Source organism: Scomber japonicus, chromosome 7, assembly GCF_027409825.1.
Source record: "Scomber japonicus isolate fScoJap1 chromosome 7, fScoJap1.pri, whole genome shotgun sequence".
NCBI classification, from domain to species: Eukaryota; Metazoa; Chordata; class Actinopteri; order Scombriformes; family Scombridae; genus Scomber; species Scomber japonicus.
Window position 1 is genome coordinate 31,265,371 of NC_070584.1, and position 15,578 is coordinate 31,280,948.

General features: G+C 42.9%; 1 protein-coding gene across 2 annotated transcripts in view; it reads right to left on the reverse strand.

The window, feature by feature from the left end:
• Nucleotides 1–15,578, reverse strand: part of nos1apa (nitric oxide synthase 1 (neuronal) adaptor protein a) — a 242,419-nt gene that overhangs the window by 49,327 nt on the left and 177,514 nt on the right. For both annotated transcript variants that reach the window (XM_053321855.1, XM_053321856.1), the window contains exon 8: nt 8,471–8,632. In XM_053321855.1, coding sequence (XP_053177830.1) covers nt 8,471–8,632 — 162 coding nt within the window. The remainder of the gene's footprint in view (nt 1–8,470; nt 8,633–15,578) is intronic.

Below are 15,578 nucleotides of genomic sequence, written 5' to 3' on the forward strand. Positions count from 1 at the left end.
GCTTTCCTTCCTTCCTTCCTTCCCTCCCTTCCTTCTGTCCTTCTTTCCTTCCCTCCTTTCCTTCCTTCTTTCTTCCTCCCTCCCTGCTTTCCTTCCTTCTTCCTTCCTTCTGTCCTTCCCTTCCTCCCTTCTGTCCTTCTTTCCTTCCCTCCTTTCCTTCTTTCTTTCTCCCTCCCTCCTTGCTTTCCTTCCTTCTTGCCTCCCTTCCTTCATTTTACTTCTTTAATTGTCCCTTTTCTTAATTTATGTGAACCAACTTTTTAATTGAAACATTGCTGCTTCTTCCCTGGTTTTCTGTTTTGTTTCATGATTGTGAGTTTTGTTGTTGTGTTATTGTATGATGACATCATCACGGGGGAGAAGATTGCACTCAAGCCTGACAGCCCTGTATAATCCTTTGGGGACTGCTGTTTTGACTGTTCCTTCTTTCCTTCCTTCCTCCCTTCCTTTCCATCATCCTCCCTTCTGTCCTTCTTTCCTCCCCCCTCCTTCCTTCCTTCCTACCTTCCTCCTTCCTTCTGTCCATCCCTCCCTCCCTTCTGTCCTTCTTTCCTTCCTTCTTTCCTTCCTTCCTCCCTCCCTCCTACCTTCTTTCCCTCCCTTCTTTCCTTCTGTCCTTCCCTCCCTCCCTTCTGTCCTTCTTTCCTCCCCCCTCCTTCCTTCCTTCCTACCTTCCTCCCTCCCTTCCTTCCTTCTGTCCTTCCTTCCCTCCCTTCTGTCCTTCCCTCCTTCCTTCCGTCCTCCCTCCCTCCTACCTTCCTTCCTTCCTTCCCTCCCTTCTTTCTCCCTCCCTCCCTGCTTTCCTTCCTTCCTTCGTTCCTTCCTTCCTTCTGTCCTTCCCTCCCTCCCTTCTGTCTCCTTCTTTCCTTTCCTTCCTTCTTTCTCCCTCCCTCCTTGCTTTCCTTCCTTCTTCCCTGGTTTTCTGTTTTGTGTATCCTAATTGTGAGTTTTGTTGTTGTGTTATTGTATGATGACATCATCACGGGGGAGAAGATTGCACTCAAGCCTGACAGCCCTGTATAATCCTTTGGGGACTGCTGTTTTGACTGTTCCTTCCTCCCTCCTTCCTTCCTTCCTTCCTTTCCTTCCTCCCTCCCTTCTGTCCTTCTTTCCCCCCCCCCCCCCTTCCTTCCTTCCTTCCTACCTTCCTTCCTTTCCATCCATCCTCCCTTCCTTCCTTCTTTCCTCCCCCCTCCTTCCTTCCTTCCTACCTTCCTCCCCTCCTTCCTTCTTCCTTCCTTCTGTCCTTCCTCCCTCCCTTCTGTCCTTCTTTGCTTCCCTCCTTCCTTCCGTCCTACTTCCCTTCTTTCCTCCCTCCCTCCTACCTTCCTTCCTTCCTTCCCTCCCTTATTTCCTTCCTTCTTTTTGCCTCCCTGCTTTCCTTCCTTCTTCCTCCCTTCCTTCCTTCTGTCCTTCCCTCCCTCCTTCTGTCCTTCTTTGCTTCCTCCTTCCTTCCGTCCTTCTTCCCTTCCTTCCTCCCTCCCTCCTACCTTCCTTCCTTCCTTCCCTCCCTTCTTTCCTTCCTTCTTCCTCCCTTCCTTCCTTCTGTCCTTCCCTCCCTTCCTTCTGTCCTTCCTCCGTCCCTCCTACCTTCCTTCCTTCCTTCCCTCCCTTCTTTCTCCATCCCTCCTACCTTCCTTCCCTCCCCCTTCTTTCCTTCCCTTCTTTCTCCCTCCCTCCCTGCTTTCCTTCCTTCATTCCTTCCTTCTGTCCTTCCCTCCCCTCCCTCCTGTCCTTCTTTCCTTCCCTCCTTTCTTTCCTTCTTCTCTCCCTCCCTCCTTGCTTTCCTTCCTTCTTCCCTCCCTTCCTTCAATTTTTTCCCCCTGGTTTTCTGTTTTGTTTCATGATTGTGAGTTTTGTTGTTGTGTTATTGTATGATGACATCATCACGGGGGAGAAGATTGCACTCAAGCCTGACAGCCCTGTATAATCCTTTGGGGACTGCTGTTTAAGATAATCAAATCACAAACAAGAAAAGCATGACTAAGTAGGTTACTTTGTCATTCCCCCCAAATGTTTTTTCAACTAGCGAAAAACAAGAGAGAACAAATCACTGCTATTTTATTCTTCTGGTGTGAAACGGAGGCGACGCACCAGGGGGAAAGCCTTTTTGTTTTTGAATGAAACACAAGTTGTGGAACTATTAATAACACAAAACACTTCTTTTTTTTTTGCACGTTATCCCTCTCTTCTTCTCTGTGTTCATCCACAATGTGCATTATCTGTGCACAACTAATCAGCTTATTACTTTTCTACTGTTTGACCTTCAGTGGTGGAGTTAGCTCGACCTCATAAATGATGTTTAGAAGTAGCCTCGGGCAACTTTAGTCTTACCTGTAGAGAGAGTTTGTCCGACAGAGAGAGAGATGATAGATATTTTATGAGCACAAACAGCCAAAAAGGTTCAAATAAACATTCGGTTTGTAACGATAAATGATCCTCTTGAGATTAAGAGCAGTACTGAAGCGAAAATACCCTGCAGCATAAAAACTCATTCATGTTTAGAAGCCTGTGTGTGAGTGTGTGTGTGTGTGTGTGTGTGTCTGTGTGTGTGTGTGTGTGTGTGTGTGTGTGTGTGTGTGTGTGTGTGTGTGTGTGTGTGTGTGTGTGAGTGTGTGTGTGTGTGTGTCTGTGTGTGCCTTAAATGGTGAAAAGAAGGGTGTAGTTTGATTCAGTTTAAATGTCACATGATTTGGAAGATTTAAAAAAAAAAAGAAGAATAAACCAAATCAGCACTAAAAAACTAAGTAAGTAAATAATGTCTATGATCGATTTATCTGTTTTCCCTTTTATTTTTTATTATTATTTTTTAAATAAATTGTTGGAAAAGCTCATCAGAAGTTCTCAGACTCCCGAGTTAAATCTTCAAATATCCTGTTTTTGTCTGACCAGCATCCAAAAATACTTCACTTAAAGCAAATCCTCATTTTTGAAGTCAGGAACCAGGAATATAAATAATATAAAAAAAATATAAATAAACGTCCATTAAATTGAAACCCTTGAGATAGATCTCTCTGTATTTACATACCAGAGTTTTTTAATGTGGAGTTGGGTTTGACATTCCCATCCTGACCTGATGAAGCATATACTGAGCATGCTCTTTAGTATGTACATTAAATATTTCCATTTTTGTGTGACGCTTAAAACTATTTAAGTCTGAGCTGTAAACTGTCAGAGTCCCAGAGAGGTAAAGCTATCCAGCATTTAATATCTTTACTTTAAATATTTACTTTAACCCTTACAGTACATACTTACTGCTCAGGGTCTAATTTGACCCAGTTTAGCATTTTAGCCTTAAATTGTATGTGCTTTCCTAATATAACCCATAATATATAAAAATATACACATTTCAACTTTTTAAAAACATATTTGTGCAGCCCGTCTGTTTTGACTGTCCCTTCTTTCCTTCCTTCCTTCCTTCCGTCTATCCTTCCTCCCTCCTTCTCTCTTTCTTTCCTTCCTCTCTCTTTCCTCCCTCTATCTCCATCTCTTCCTTTCTTCTGTCATTCCTTCCTCCCTCCCTCCTTCTTTCCTTTCCTCCTTCCTTCCTTCTTTTCTTTCTTACCTTCCTTCTTTCCTCCCGCCCTCCTTCTCTTTCTTTCCTTCCCCCTTCCTTCTTTCCTCTGTCCTTCTTTCCTTCCTTCCTACCTCCTACCTTCCTTCCTTCTTTCCTCCCTCCCTCCTTCTCTCTTTCTTTCCTTCCCCCTTCCTTCTTTCCTCTGGCCTTCTTTCCTTCGTTCCTCTTTCCCTCTCTTCCTCCCTCAATTCCTTCCTTCCTTCCTTCCTTCCTTCCTTCCTTCCTTCTTCCTTCCTCCCTCCTTCCCTCCCTTCCTCCCTCCTTTCCTTCCTTGACTCGAGGACAACAGGAGGGTAAAGTAATTTACTTCTTTTTGTTTAGATTATCTATTTATTTATCAGATTTATTTTGTAACCTCGATGATTGGGAACCACACACAGAGTCACTTTAAATTATTATAGACTAAAATGTAAGATGACAAAAACAGAAGCCTGAAAAGAAACAAACTGAAACTCATTTAGATGCTGTGTGGAGGGAAACTGTTACAGCAGGTCAGAGAAGACCGCTGGGAAACCCTCACAACAGCAAAATGTCAAAGCAGCCAAGGTCAAACAGATCCACCTCATGCTAGCTCACACTCATTTCAAATATCACACATTACGATAAAAACCTGCTTTCATGTGGCAAAAAAAAAAAAAAAGCTGTTCTGACTCATTTAAAAACCTACACCGGAGTCTCCGCCAGCAGGCACTGACCTCTGGCTTCACCCAGGTATAATTAATAGCGTTTACTTCTGAGCACGTTTCACTGTGAGTGTGCGAGCTATCAAATGAAGCGGCGGTCTGTCCGACGTCGCTCAGGTCGAGACGGGAGGAACGGTGAAGTTCAGCGTGAACAGGCGGTTTAATCAGGAGGCTCCGTATCCGCCTCAGGAACCTATGAGACATCAGTATTTAACCGTCTGGGACACTTCTGGGTCAGGAGTGTGTGCATGAGAAAGAGAATGTGTTTAGGTGTGAAATTGCAGTTTTAGGTCTCCAGGCCTTTTTTTTTTGCAAGTAGGCTGACAAAGCATGTGTGTGTGTGTGTGTGTGTGTGTGCTGGGTGATTGATGTTGGATGCAGTGTGCACTCGGTACTAACTCCGACTAAAGGTGGGCGATGTTTTCCTTCACTGTGTGTGTGTAATTGAGTATTTCTATTTGATCACATGTGTGTTTTCCAGTAAATTGTGATCAATAATAGATAATTAAGACATTTAATAAAGATGACTCCAGCCACCAGTAACCCTGAATCCTGTATAAATGGGTAGAGATGATAAATGGATGGATTTTTAATATACAATTGGCAGATAAATGCTCTATAAATATGTGTTTGCATGTACTGTGTTCACTTTAACCTTCGTGTCGTCCTCCCGGGTCAAATTGACCCCGTCTGTTTTGACTCTTTCTTCCTTCCTTCCTTCCTTCCTTCCTTCCTTCCTTCCTTCCTTCCTTCCTTCCCTCCCCCTTTCTTCCATCCTTCTGTCCTTCCTTCCTCCCTCCCTTCCTTTCCTTCCTTCTTCCTCCCTTCCATCCATCCTTCTTCCTTCTTTCCGTTCTTCCTTCCTTCTCCCTTCCTTGCTCCCTCCTTTCCTTCCTTCTTCCTCCCTTTCTGTTCTTCCTTCCTCCCTTCCCTCCTACCTTCCTCCCTCCCTTTCCTTCCTTCTTCCTCCCATCCTTCCTTCTTTCTCCCTCCTTTCCTTTCCTTTCTTCCTTCCTCCCTCCTTTCCTTCCTTCTTCCCTCCTTTCCTTCTATTCCTTGACTCGAGGACAACAGGAGGGTTAACATATGTGTGTTAAATTAGACGGAGAGAAGCAAGTGTGCCAGTCAATGTGGTGTATTTCCATAATGTGTTCGTCAATATTTATTTTGATTCCAAATCATTTACTTAAGAGCAAGGATTTGGATTTTTAATGCCACACACCATCCGTGGAATCAAACTTTTTTGTGTTGATGAGAAAATATATGCAAGAAATCAGATCTGAAGAGGCCAGAACCTGAGATGCTGGTGTATATTAAATTGACATTGGCTATATTTAATAAAATAAATCTATGAGTAATCACCCCGCTGTATTATAATTCTTAAAAATGATTTCCTGAGTTGCTGCAACAACTGTCAGCCCCTCTCTTCATCCTCTGAGCCCTTCAAAGAAAAGTCTCCATCTCTCTGAAGTTCACAGGGACGATCACAGATTTGGTATCAGTGGAATATTCGGCATGAGCCAAGAGTGTCATTTGTTGTTTTTTTTTCTGCTTTGTCTTACGATATAATGTTGTAGCTTTTAAAGTCGGAGCAAAGTAGAAAACATCTGAATGACAGCTGGTATAATTGGTAAAGTTGGAGTCCCAATTCTAACTAATAAATGTTACTATCAGCGTACACATTATTCAGTTAAAGGAAGGTACATTATATGAGGATAAATCATATTAAAACTGTTCTGTATATAATTAATGGCACTCTGGTCTGCATTTATCTCTGAGTTTATCAGCTTTTTTATACATTTTTCCAAATCTTGCCAAAAACTGTCTTTATAATGGACTTCAGGAAGCTTTGTCTGCAGAACGATAGAAAAAAAAAGAGCAGCAGCCAAGGCAACACTTTCACACAGAGCTGCAACTAATGATTCCCCAAAGCCAAAACCCAAAAGATAGTGGGATACATTAATCAACAAATTGTTGCAGCTCTAAGTCCAAACACAACAAACACCAGAGGATAAAGCTTTGCTGGTTACGGTAAAGACCTTCACACTATATGCAGGTATCGGACTGTAGTCTCATTAAAAAGATGGAATGTGCAAAGTATATAATACACACAGGTAGTTTTATCACTCCGATGGGAAAACAGAAAATGCAACACTACTTAAAAACATTAGAGCACAACAATCTATGAAGCTTAGGTATTAGTGTTATTAGTATTAGGCCAAGTCCACACGTACCAAAACGATCTTTTCCCCCTCTGTTTTCCCTGGCATCGTACAAACGGATCCATCTCAACACGACTCAACACGCTACTTCACATTCCAGGCCTATAGGTGGCGCTGTTTCAGTTTCAGAAATTCATCACAAACGGAGAGGAAGAGGCGGAGCACGCACATAAAGCTTGAGCGAGAAAAAGAAAAAGAAATCAAACTCAAGGAGAAGAAGAAGACGACGATATAAGAGGTGAAGGCTAAGCTCGAGGGGTGTGGTGATGACATCATCGAAACGCAGGTATGCGTCTTCACCGTCCAAACGAACACTCAAGGGCTGCGTTTGCAAATTTTTTCACCCTGGGACCAGGTTTAAGAAAGCTTCGTTTCCACCCTGGGACCAGGTTTCAGAAAGCTTCGTTTCCACCCTGGGACCAGGTTTCAGAAAGCTTCGTTTTCACCCTGGGACCAGGTTTCAGAAAGCTTCGTTTCCACCCTGGGACCAGGTTTCAGAAAGCTTCGTTTCCACCCTGGGACCAGGTTTCAGAAAGCTTCGTTTCCACCCTGGACCAGGTTTCAGAAAGCTTCGTTTTCAGGCAATGCGTTTACAGTATTCGTTTGGACGATCGGCCAAAACGATGCAAAACATCTGCGTTTAAACCAAAAAGCGTCTCCGTGTGGATGGCCCCTTAGTGAAAATGTTTCATCATCCATCCACAAAACCTCCACTGACCTTAACAGTTAGGTGGAAAAAGCTCCAACACAATAGCTCATCTCCGTCATGTACGAGCTTTAATGTTAACAAAAGATAATGCCTCTGTGGAGTGTGTTAAGGTTCAGAGTGGGGTAGCCTGCTTGTAGTATGGACAGAGGCCAGCAATCCAAGTCCTGCTCATATATAATTAAGGGGAATGCATTTTAAATGGGCAGTTGTGTCTGTCGATTATTGAGTTACTCACTCTGACATCTAGCAGCTGTAAGTGAGCAGCACCTCCACCAACATTACTTCTAAAGCTATTAAATTACACAATTATGAGATCAGTAACTCAGAGTGGGCGTTAAGAGAGGCTGAAAATCAGAGCAATGTATTCTCTGCAGCAAGGGTGTTAGAATTAATGGTTTGAACCTTCCTGTAGTCCTCCCGGGTCAAATTGACCCCGTCTGTTTTGACTGTTCCTTCTTTCCTCCCTTCCAACCCTCCGTCTGTCCTTCCTCTCTCTTTCCTCCCTTCCTTCCTTCCTTCCTCCCTCCCTCCTCTTTCTTTCCTTCCTCTCTCTTTCCTCCCTTCCTTCCCTCCGTCTGTCCTTCCTCTCTCTTTCCTCCCTTCCTTCCTTCCTTCCTTCCTTCCTTCCTCCCTCCCTCCCTCCCTCCTCTTTCTTTCCTTCCTCTCTCTTTCCTCCCTTCCTTCTTTCCTTCCTCCATCCCCCTTTCTTCCTTCCATAAGTACTTCTTTCCTTCCCTCCTTCCTTCTTTCTTTCCTTCCTCCTTCTCTCTTTCTTTCCTCCCCCTACCTTCCTCTTTTCCTTCCTTCCTCCTTCCCTCCCTCCTGCTTTCTCTATTTCCTCCCCCCTACCTCCCTCCCTTCCTCTTTTCCTTTCTCCCTCCCTCCCTCTTTCCTTTTTTCCTCCCTCCCTCCTACCTTAATTCCTTCCTTCTTTCCTCCATCCTTCCTTCCTCCCTCATTTCCTTCCTCCCTCCTTCCTTCCTTCCTTCCTTCCTGCCTCCTTTCCTTCCTTCTTCCTCCCTCCCTTCCATCCTTCCTTCCTCCATCCCTTCCTTGACTCGAGGACAACAGGAGGGTTGAATCTACACCTTTGTCTATTTGACTAAAGACAGCGGATATTTGAGTTATCACGTAGTGTGTGTGTGTGTGTGTGTGTGTGTGTGTGTGTGTGTGTGTGTGTGTGTGTGTGTGTGTGTGTGTGTGTGTGTGTGTGAGTGTGAGTGTGTGTGTGTGTGAGTGTGAGTGTGAGTGTGTGTGTGTGTGTGTTAGTTAAACTCACCTGTGCCACAGCTACTTGTGTCTGCTGCTGCTGCTGCTGAAGCTGCTGCTGGAGCAGTTGGATCTGATGGTGGACAGACAGAGGGGCGCCTGGCGGGAGCGTGCCCGATGCAGGGAGCAGCATCCTGGGGCTGGCTATCAGCAGGGAGGCCTCCTCTGAAACCTGACAGCAGAAAGAGAGAGAAAGAGAGATGAAGTCGATTTTTGTGGCCTATAAACAACTATGATGTATACTTGCCAAGTAGGCAGAAAAAAGGATAGGAAATAAAACAGATTTGATTTTTTATAATTATCAATTCATGCTGGGGTGTATGGGCTTGAAAACCAACATGTGGGACCATTACATAAAGCATTAAAAGATCTGGCAATGGTGTATCACTGCCTTGAATTAAATATTTAAGCACAATCCAATATTTTACAAACATTTTTAATTATATACTCATCTTAACCTTTTTATGTGGCTAGAAAAGTTTCCATCTATCATTTTAAAGGAAGATGAAATTGATCTGCTGTACATCTGAGTTCAAGTAAAAGTTTTAAAACTGTTGGGAAACTAGTGTATCAAGTTTTCCAAAACTTGAGTTCAAATGCAAATACACAGAAAACAACCCAAAAGAAATTAGATATGAATAAATGTAATCAGGAAAAGCAATCGCATCAATAAAATGCCTTAGAGAACAAGCCATCATCAAAACAAGAATCTGAATTTGAAATGTGGAATTGTTGATTAGCCGCAGCGGTGTGGAGCGAGCGGTACTGAGAATGCAGATCAGCTGCACTGCAATGCTCCACTCCAACAATAATGAGCTCTGGGACTCACTTCTCCTTCATCTAAATGCCATCAAGCATCCTAATTGTTTCAAGGCTTTGGTAACAAGTCACACATTGTGACCTCTCTCGCCATTCAACCAGTCAAAAATATTTTTTTATCGTGCATTAAAAGAACCATAATCATGCCATGGCTACAGCACATCAGCACCACTCGGTATTTAATGGTAATGATGAGATCCAACCCGGTAACATCTGAAGAAGTAGAAGCAATCATCCGCTATCTCAAATGCTTGATAGCTGAAAATTAGACAATCTTCCTCTTCCTACCATTGTTATGTGGCTACAAGAATATGGTGAGTGCACATCAACTCAAACACACTATGGCTCTGTTCAAAGTTTCTCCTCCTTGGTGTAGGGTTATTATAGTTGACTCAAACTAAAACTAGCAGTGAAAAAATAATTTAGTTAAGTGAAATATATAACAATGCAAACCAACTAAAACTTAACTGAATTGCAGATAAAATCAGCTTTGATTTTTACTGCATCCTGTTCAGTTTGACTTCTTGAGATAGCACGCTAGATCCAGTGGGTGGCAGCAGAGCGGCTGCCGCATTACGCACAGGAAGAAGATGTTTAACGAGCAATTTATGATTTTCTAGGAAGAAGAAGAAGAAGAAGAAGAAGAAGAAGAAGAAGCAGAAGAAGAAGGAAGAAGGGAGAAGGAGAAGGAGAAGAAGGACGAAGGAGAAGAAGAAGAAGAAGAAGAAGAAGAAGCAGAAACAGCAGAAACAGCAGAAGAAGAAGAAGAAGAAGAAGAAGAGGAAGAAGAAGAAGAAGCAGCAGCAGCAGAGGAAGAAGAAGTAGAAGAAGAAGAAGAAGAAGAAGGAGAAGGAGAAGAAGAAGAAGAAGAAGTTGAAGTTCCAGGCAGAAAACGTCACAGCTCAATATGGGAATATTTTGACTACGACTCTGCAGTAGATAAAAGTACAAGTGTGGTGATTAATGGATCCAGCTAAAAAAGGAAAAATCCCTCTAATTTGAAAGTCCACCTTCAAAGCTCTCACAGAGAAGCAGGAGACAGCTAACGTAAGCTCATCATTTCATCCTTTACAGCTTCTACTAATCATGGCTTTTCCTCCTAACACCTGAAAAACTAAACTAAAACTATTTAATCACTTGTTAAACTAACTAAAAATAAACTGAACAACTAAATAAAAGTCAAAAATAATGAAAAGTTCAAAACTATAATAACCCTTCCTTGGAGTAGTGGTATATGGCAATGTGGGAAAAAAGAGCAGCATAGCCCTTTACCTCCTCTAGGGAAAGGAAGCGATGTGGGAGAGGAGATAAATGAAACGCACCTGTGAGCTGGAGGGGAGGGAAAAACTGCCAAAAGCAGCAGAGAGGAGAGCAGAGGGGAGTGAAAAAGGGGAAATATCTCAACTTAATCCATTTTCTGGGCAAACTATTTAACCTCTTAGAGGAAAAAAAACCCCATGAACTACACACAAAATAAAAAAAAAAAGTGGGTAAAAAATGAACCAGCTGGATTTTCCTGGATCACCCTGAACAATCCTGGTAAAAAATGAACCAGCTGGATTTTCCTGGATCACCCTGAACAATCCTGGGGTTGAGGAAATGTGCTGATCCCTAGAGCGTGTTTTGGGGAGGAACGTTTGTCTGTTTTTCCTTAGATACGCTCGGAAGCTGTTTCCTGCCTGGGTTGGATCTCAAAAAAAAAAAAAAAAAGAAAAAGTGAAGCTAAGTCTTCCTGCCTGTAACTCTCCTGGCTTCTCCTACTATCTCCCCCCTTTAACCTCCCACACACATCCTCAATCATACCCTCTTTCTCTTGCTCTCTGCCCTTTTTTGACAGGAAGTAAAAACACACACCTACACACACACACACACACACACACACCTACACACACACACACACACACACACACACACACACACACACACACACACACACACACACACACACACACACACACACACACACACACACACACACACACACACACACTGCACAATTCAACTGAACTGACATAAATTGAATCCATCAGCACCCATTAAGACACAATTGGGTAACCTAACTGATAAAGATCTGATTTAGGAGTGTATAAGACATACATTGATTTAGAAGTATGACCTTATTTAATTTGTAGTGTTTTAATTGCTTTGACTATGAGTTGGTTTCAGTGTCTTTAACTAATGAAGAGGCTTAAATTACTGTGTGTGTATATATATATGTTCCCCCTTTAACCCTCCTGTTGTCCTCCCGGGTCAAATTGACCCCGTCTGTTTTGACTGTTCCTTCTTTCCTTCCTTCTCTCTTTCTTTCCTTCCTCCATCCCCCTTTCTTCCTCCCTTCTGTCCTTTCCTTCCCTCCTTCTTTCCTTCCTTCCTTCCTTCCTTTCCTCCGTCCCTCCTTCTTTCCTTCTTTCCTACCTTCCTTCCTTCTTTCTTTCCTCTGTCCTTCATTCCTTTCTTTCCTTCTTTCCTACCTTCCTTCCTTCTTTCTTTCCTTCTTTCCTACCTTTCTTCCTTCTTTCTTTCCTCTGTCCTTCCTTCCTTTCTTTCCTTCTTTCCTACCTTCCTTCCTTTCTTTCCTACCTTCCTTCCTTCTTTCTTTCCTCTGTCCTTCCTTCCTTCTTTCTTTCCTCTGTCCTTCCTTCCTTTTCTTCCTTCCTTCCTTCTTTCCTACCTTCCTTCCTTCTTTCCTCTGTCCTTCCTTCCTTCCTTTACTTCCTTCCTCCCTTCCTTCTTTCCTCTGTCCTTCCTTCCTTTCCTTCCTTCCTTCCCTCCTTCCTTCCTTCCTCCCTCCCTTCCTTCCTTCTTCCTTCCTCCCTCCTTTCCTTCCTTCTTCCCCCCTTCCTCCCTCCTTTCCTTCCTTCTTCCTCCCTTCCTTCCTTGACTTGAGGACAACAGGATTAAGTACCTATTTCACTTCCTTATGCTACGCTGTGTATGACCAATCTGTTAAAGGGATAGTCAGTGGGGAAAAAGCTCCCACACACTGTCTTCCTCACTGCTGTTTGTTTTATTAAATTGCTGCAATATTTCAGTCTATTTGGCCTTCATCAGGCACGAATGAGCGAGACAGTATGTGGGAGCTTTTTTTTTTTTTACTTTTTTGATTGCTTTTTTCAGAGAAACACTGCAGTGGTCCTAGTGATGTGTGTTGTTATAGGGTACTGAAATAGCTTATCACATGAGCTACGTTTGAGTTAAATAAGTTTTGAAGGTTATAAATGCAGTTGCTAAAAATGAGAAGTGAAGCAGGCTCTGCTGTAAATGCCCCCTGTGGATATCATAGAAACTGTCCTTCCCAATTCATTTTGAAAGTGGGGAAACTCCAACACAGGGCTGGCTGCACCATTGTTGCAACTTCATCACTCAGTCAGTCAATGACAGGCAGACATTTAGGGTTATAGGGCTGATTCATGGCCTGTCCATCCAAAGACAGGATCTGAGATTTAAATTCAGTCCTTGCCAGCAGTGCATCCCTTTGTCCTATGAAATACGTTTGGCAATGTTGGGAAGCCAGTGAGGGATAATGAGCTTGTTGACTATCAGGTAACACTATTAACCCTCCTGGTGTCCTTGAGTCAAGGAAGGAAGGGAGGAAGGGAGGGAAAGAGGGAGGAAGGAAGGAAGGAAGGAAGGAAGGAGAGAAAGAGAGAAGGAGGGAGGGAGGAAAGAAGGAAGGAAGGAAGGTAGGAGGGAGGGAGAAACGAAAAGAGGAAGGAAGGAAAGAAGGACAGAGGGAAGAAGGAAAGAAAGCAAGAAGGAGGGAGGGAGGAAAGAAGGAAGGGAGGAAGGAAAGGAAAGAAGGAAGGAAGGAGGGAAGGAAAGAAGGAGGGAGGGAGGAAGGAAGGACAGAAGAAAGGAAGAAAAGGGGACAGAGGGAGGAAAGAAGGAAGAGATGAAAGAGAGAGGAAGGAAAGAAAGAGAGAAGGAGGGAGGGAGGACAGACGGATGGAAGGAAGGAAGGAAGGAAGCAAAGAAGGAACAGTCAAAACAGACAGGGTCAATTTGACCCGGGAGGACGATACAAAGGTTAAGGAGAGGGGTTGGGTGGGACTTGGGAGATAGCATGAATGTCTAACACATGTTTTTCCCCCAGTGCCATCAAGCAACTAAAACAAGTCGAGGTCATAAAGTCATCTCTTGGATCATATCACACCTTCCCACATTTAGAAGAAGCCCTGAGGTGAGACTTCACAGATTACAGAGATCTGTCAGTCCTAAATCTGTCATGTTGTTGAATCCGAGAATCCATCATCAGAAGCAACATGTTACATGTAAGATGTGTGCAGCTCTGTGTGTACAGTAGTGTGTGTGAGACCCTGAATGTGAATGAAAGCAATAACACTGAATAAAAGCATGTGTTGTTTTATTATTATTATTATTATTGTTTGTTGTTGTGCATGTGAAACAGAGTTCACCTTCTGATGCAAGACAAATACGAGTTGATGCAACAACAAGAAAGACAGCTAGGTGGTTATTAATATAGATTATATACAGCTAATTTATTTAACATGTCATGATATACAAGATTGCCTAATGCAGTCTGAGCTTTCTCCATTCTTTTTTTCCCGGTGTCATCTCTCCTTTTCTGTTTCCTCGATCTTACATCAGTCAGTTCCACCGCAACCGGTTACTGGATATCAAGCACGTCTGAAAAACTGCTGTATCGCTGCCAAGTGAACAATTAAGTCGCTGACTGAATCCAAGCTACGTTACATCAATAACAGAGGATGAAAAGTGCTTCAAAGTGACTGTAGTCGCCATGCAGGATGGGGTCGGCAAACAAGTCGACACCTGATTAAATTGAACCTGAACCCGCCTTCAGGAATCCATGCCAACACACTTCACCATCTGTCTCTCTTTAAGCACCTTCTGGTGACACGCAGACTGTGATGTGTGCACAACAGTCAGACCCAGCGACACTCTCCATGCGAGGTATGTATGACTGATGGCCTGTCTGAGTGGGATCTTTTAGGTTAATGAGAGGAAATTATCCAAGTTGACAGGTTTGTTTGGTGCCATCGTGTAATGAATGGCAAGGCAAGAAGATGTCTCTAGTAGCTGTGTGTTTATCTGTATGAGAGAGAAAGAGTGTGAGTGTGTAATTTCTTTTGGCAGACACTCCTGAAAAACATGCAAGACCCCCACAAAACAGACTCACTTTCTCTTGAAGTGCCTCTTTAAAACAGACACATCACAACTATCTTTCATTGGAGCAACTTAAAACCACCTGAGACGACACTCCACGCCTGTTAAGTAGGATACTGCTAAACAGGAGCGCCGCGGTAGCTTTCAACCAGCGAGCGCAGTCAGGCAAATGGTGCAGGTTCGCTAACTGGAAGAGTGGATAAGATGATTCAGTGCTCAAACAAAAAAGGAGAGAGGATGGCATGCTTTTCATTCAAGCGCTGTGGACACAGGAAGTATTCTCAATTATAGAGAAACGGAAAAAGAAAGACAGACATAAATAGACTGTCAGCGGCAGCAGGATATACAAAACAGATGGAAAAGAAATCCATCCCACCCTGAAATACTGTTGAAGAGTAATCTCTGACATTGTTCTATAAATACAAGTCTGCTTTAATATTTAATACAACTGATTCTTGGTTTAAGCTTAACCACTCAATATAAATCCAACTATTGTAAACATAACATCCAGCATCACTATCAGCAGCATATCAAGGGAGGAAGGGATAAGTACATTTAACAGGCTGGATCTTTAACCCTTTCATGCATGAATTATGATAACCTCAGTCAGGATCTGTTTCCTTTTTTATTTTTCTATTTCTCTTTTGGCATGACAAACAAATTAAACTTACAACTTAAAAACAGTAAACATGATGAACTAGTGTCCACTGTGTTGGCTAAAGTGCAACTATGCATCAAAATCCATCATTGTGCATATGTATGAGAAAGCAGCTTTTGAATAGCTGCCCACTGTAGTGACCACGATGCATGAAAGGGTTAATATCTGGGTAGTGCAGTTAGCATTTAGCACTAAAGATAAAGTGAAAAATTACTAATTAAAGATTGAAAACATAAAGATGACTGCTTGTAGTGTAAAAACTTCACTTGCAGTATCAAACCCAGTGAGAGTCAACATCAAACCTAACAGCTCTACACTGCTTTGTGCTTCTTTTAGCTTATTACTTTGGGACAATGACTGTATTACTGGTGAATCTCAAAGGTCATATCCACCTCGGTACAGCTCTTTTCAGCAAAACAAGCAAAGAATATGCTACTTCTCCAGCATCAAAGACACCAAGGTGAGGAAAAGACTAGAATCTGCACCTAAAGTAAGA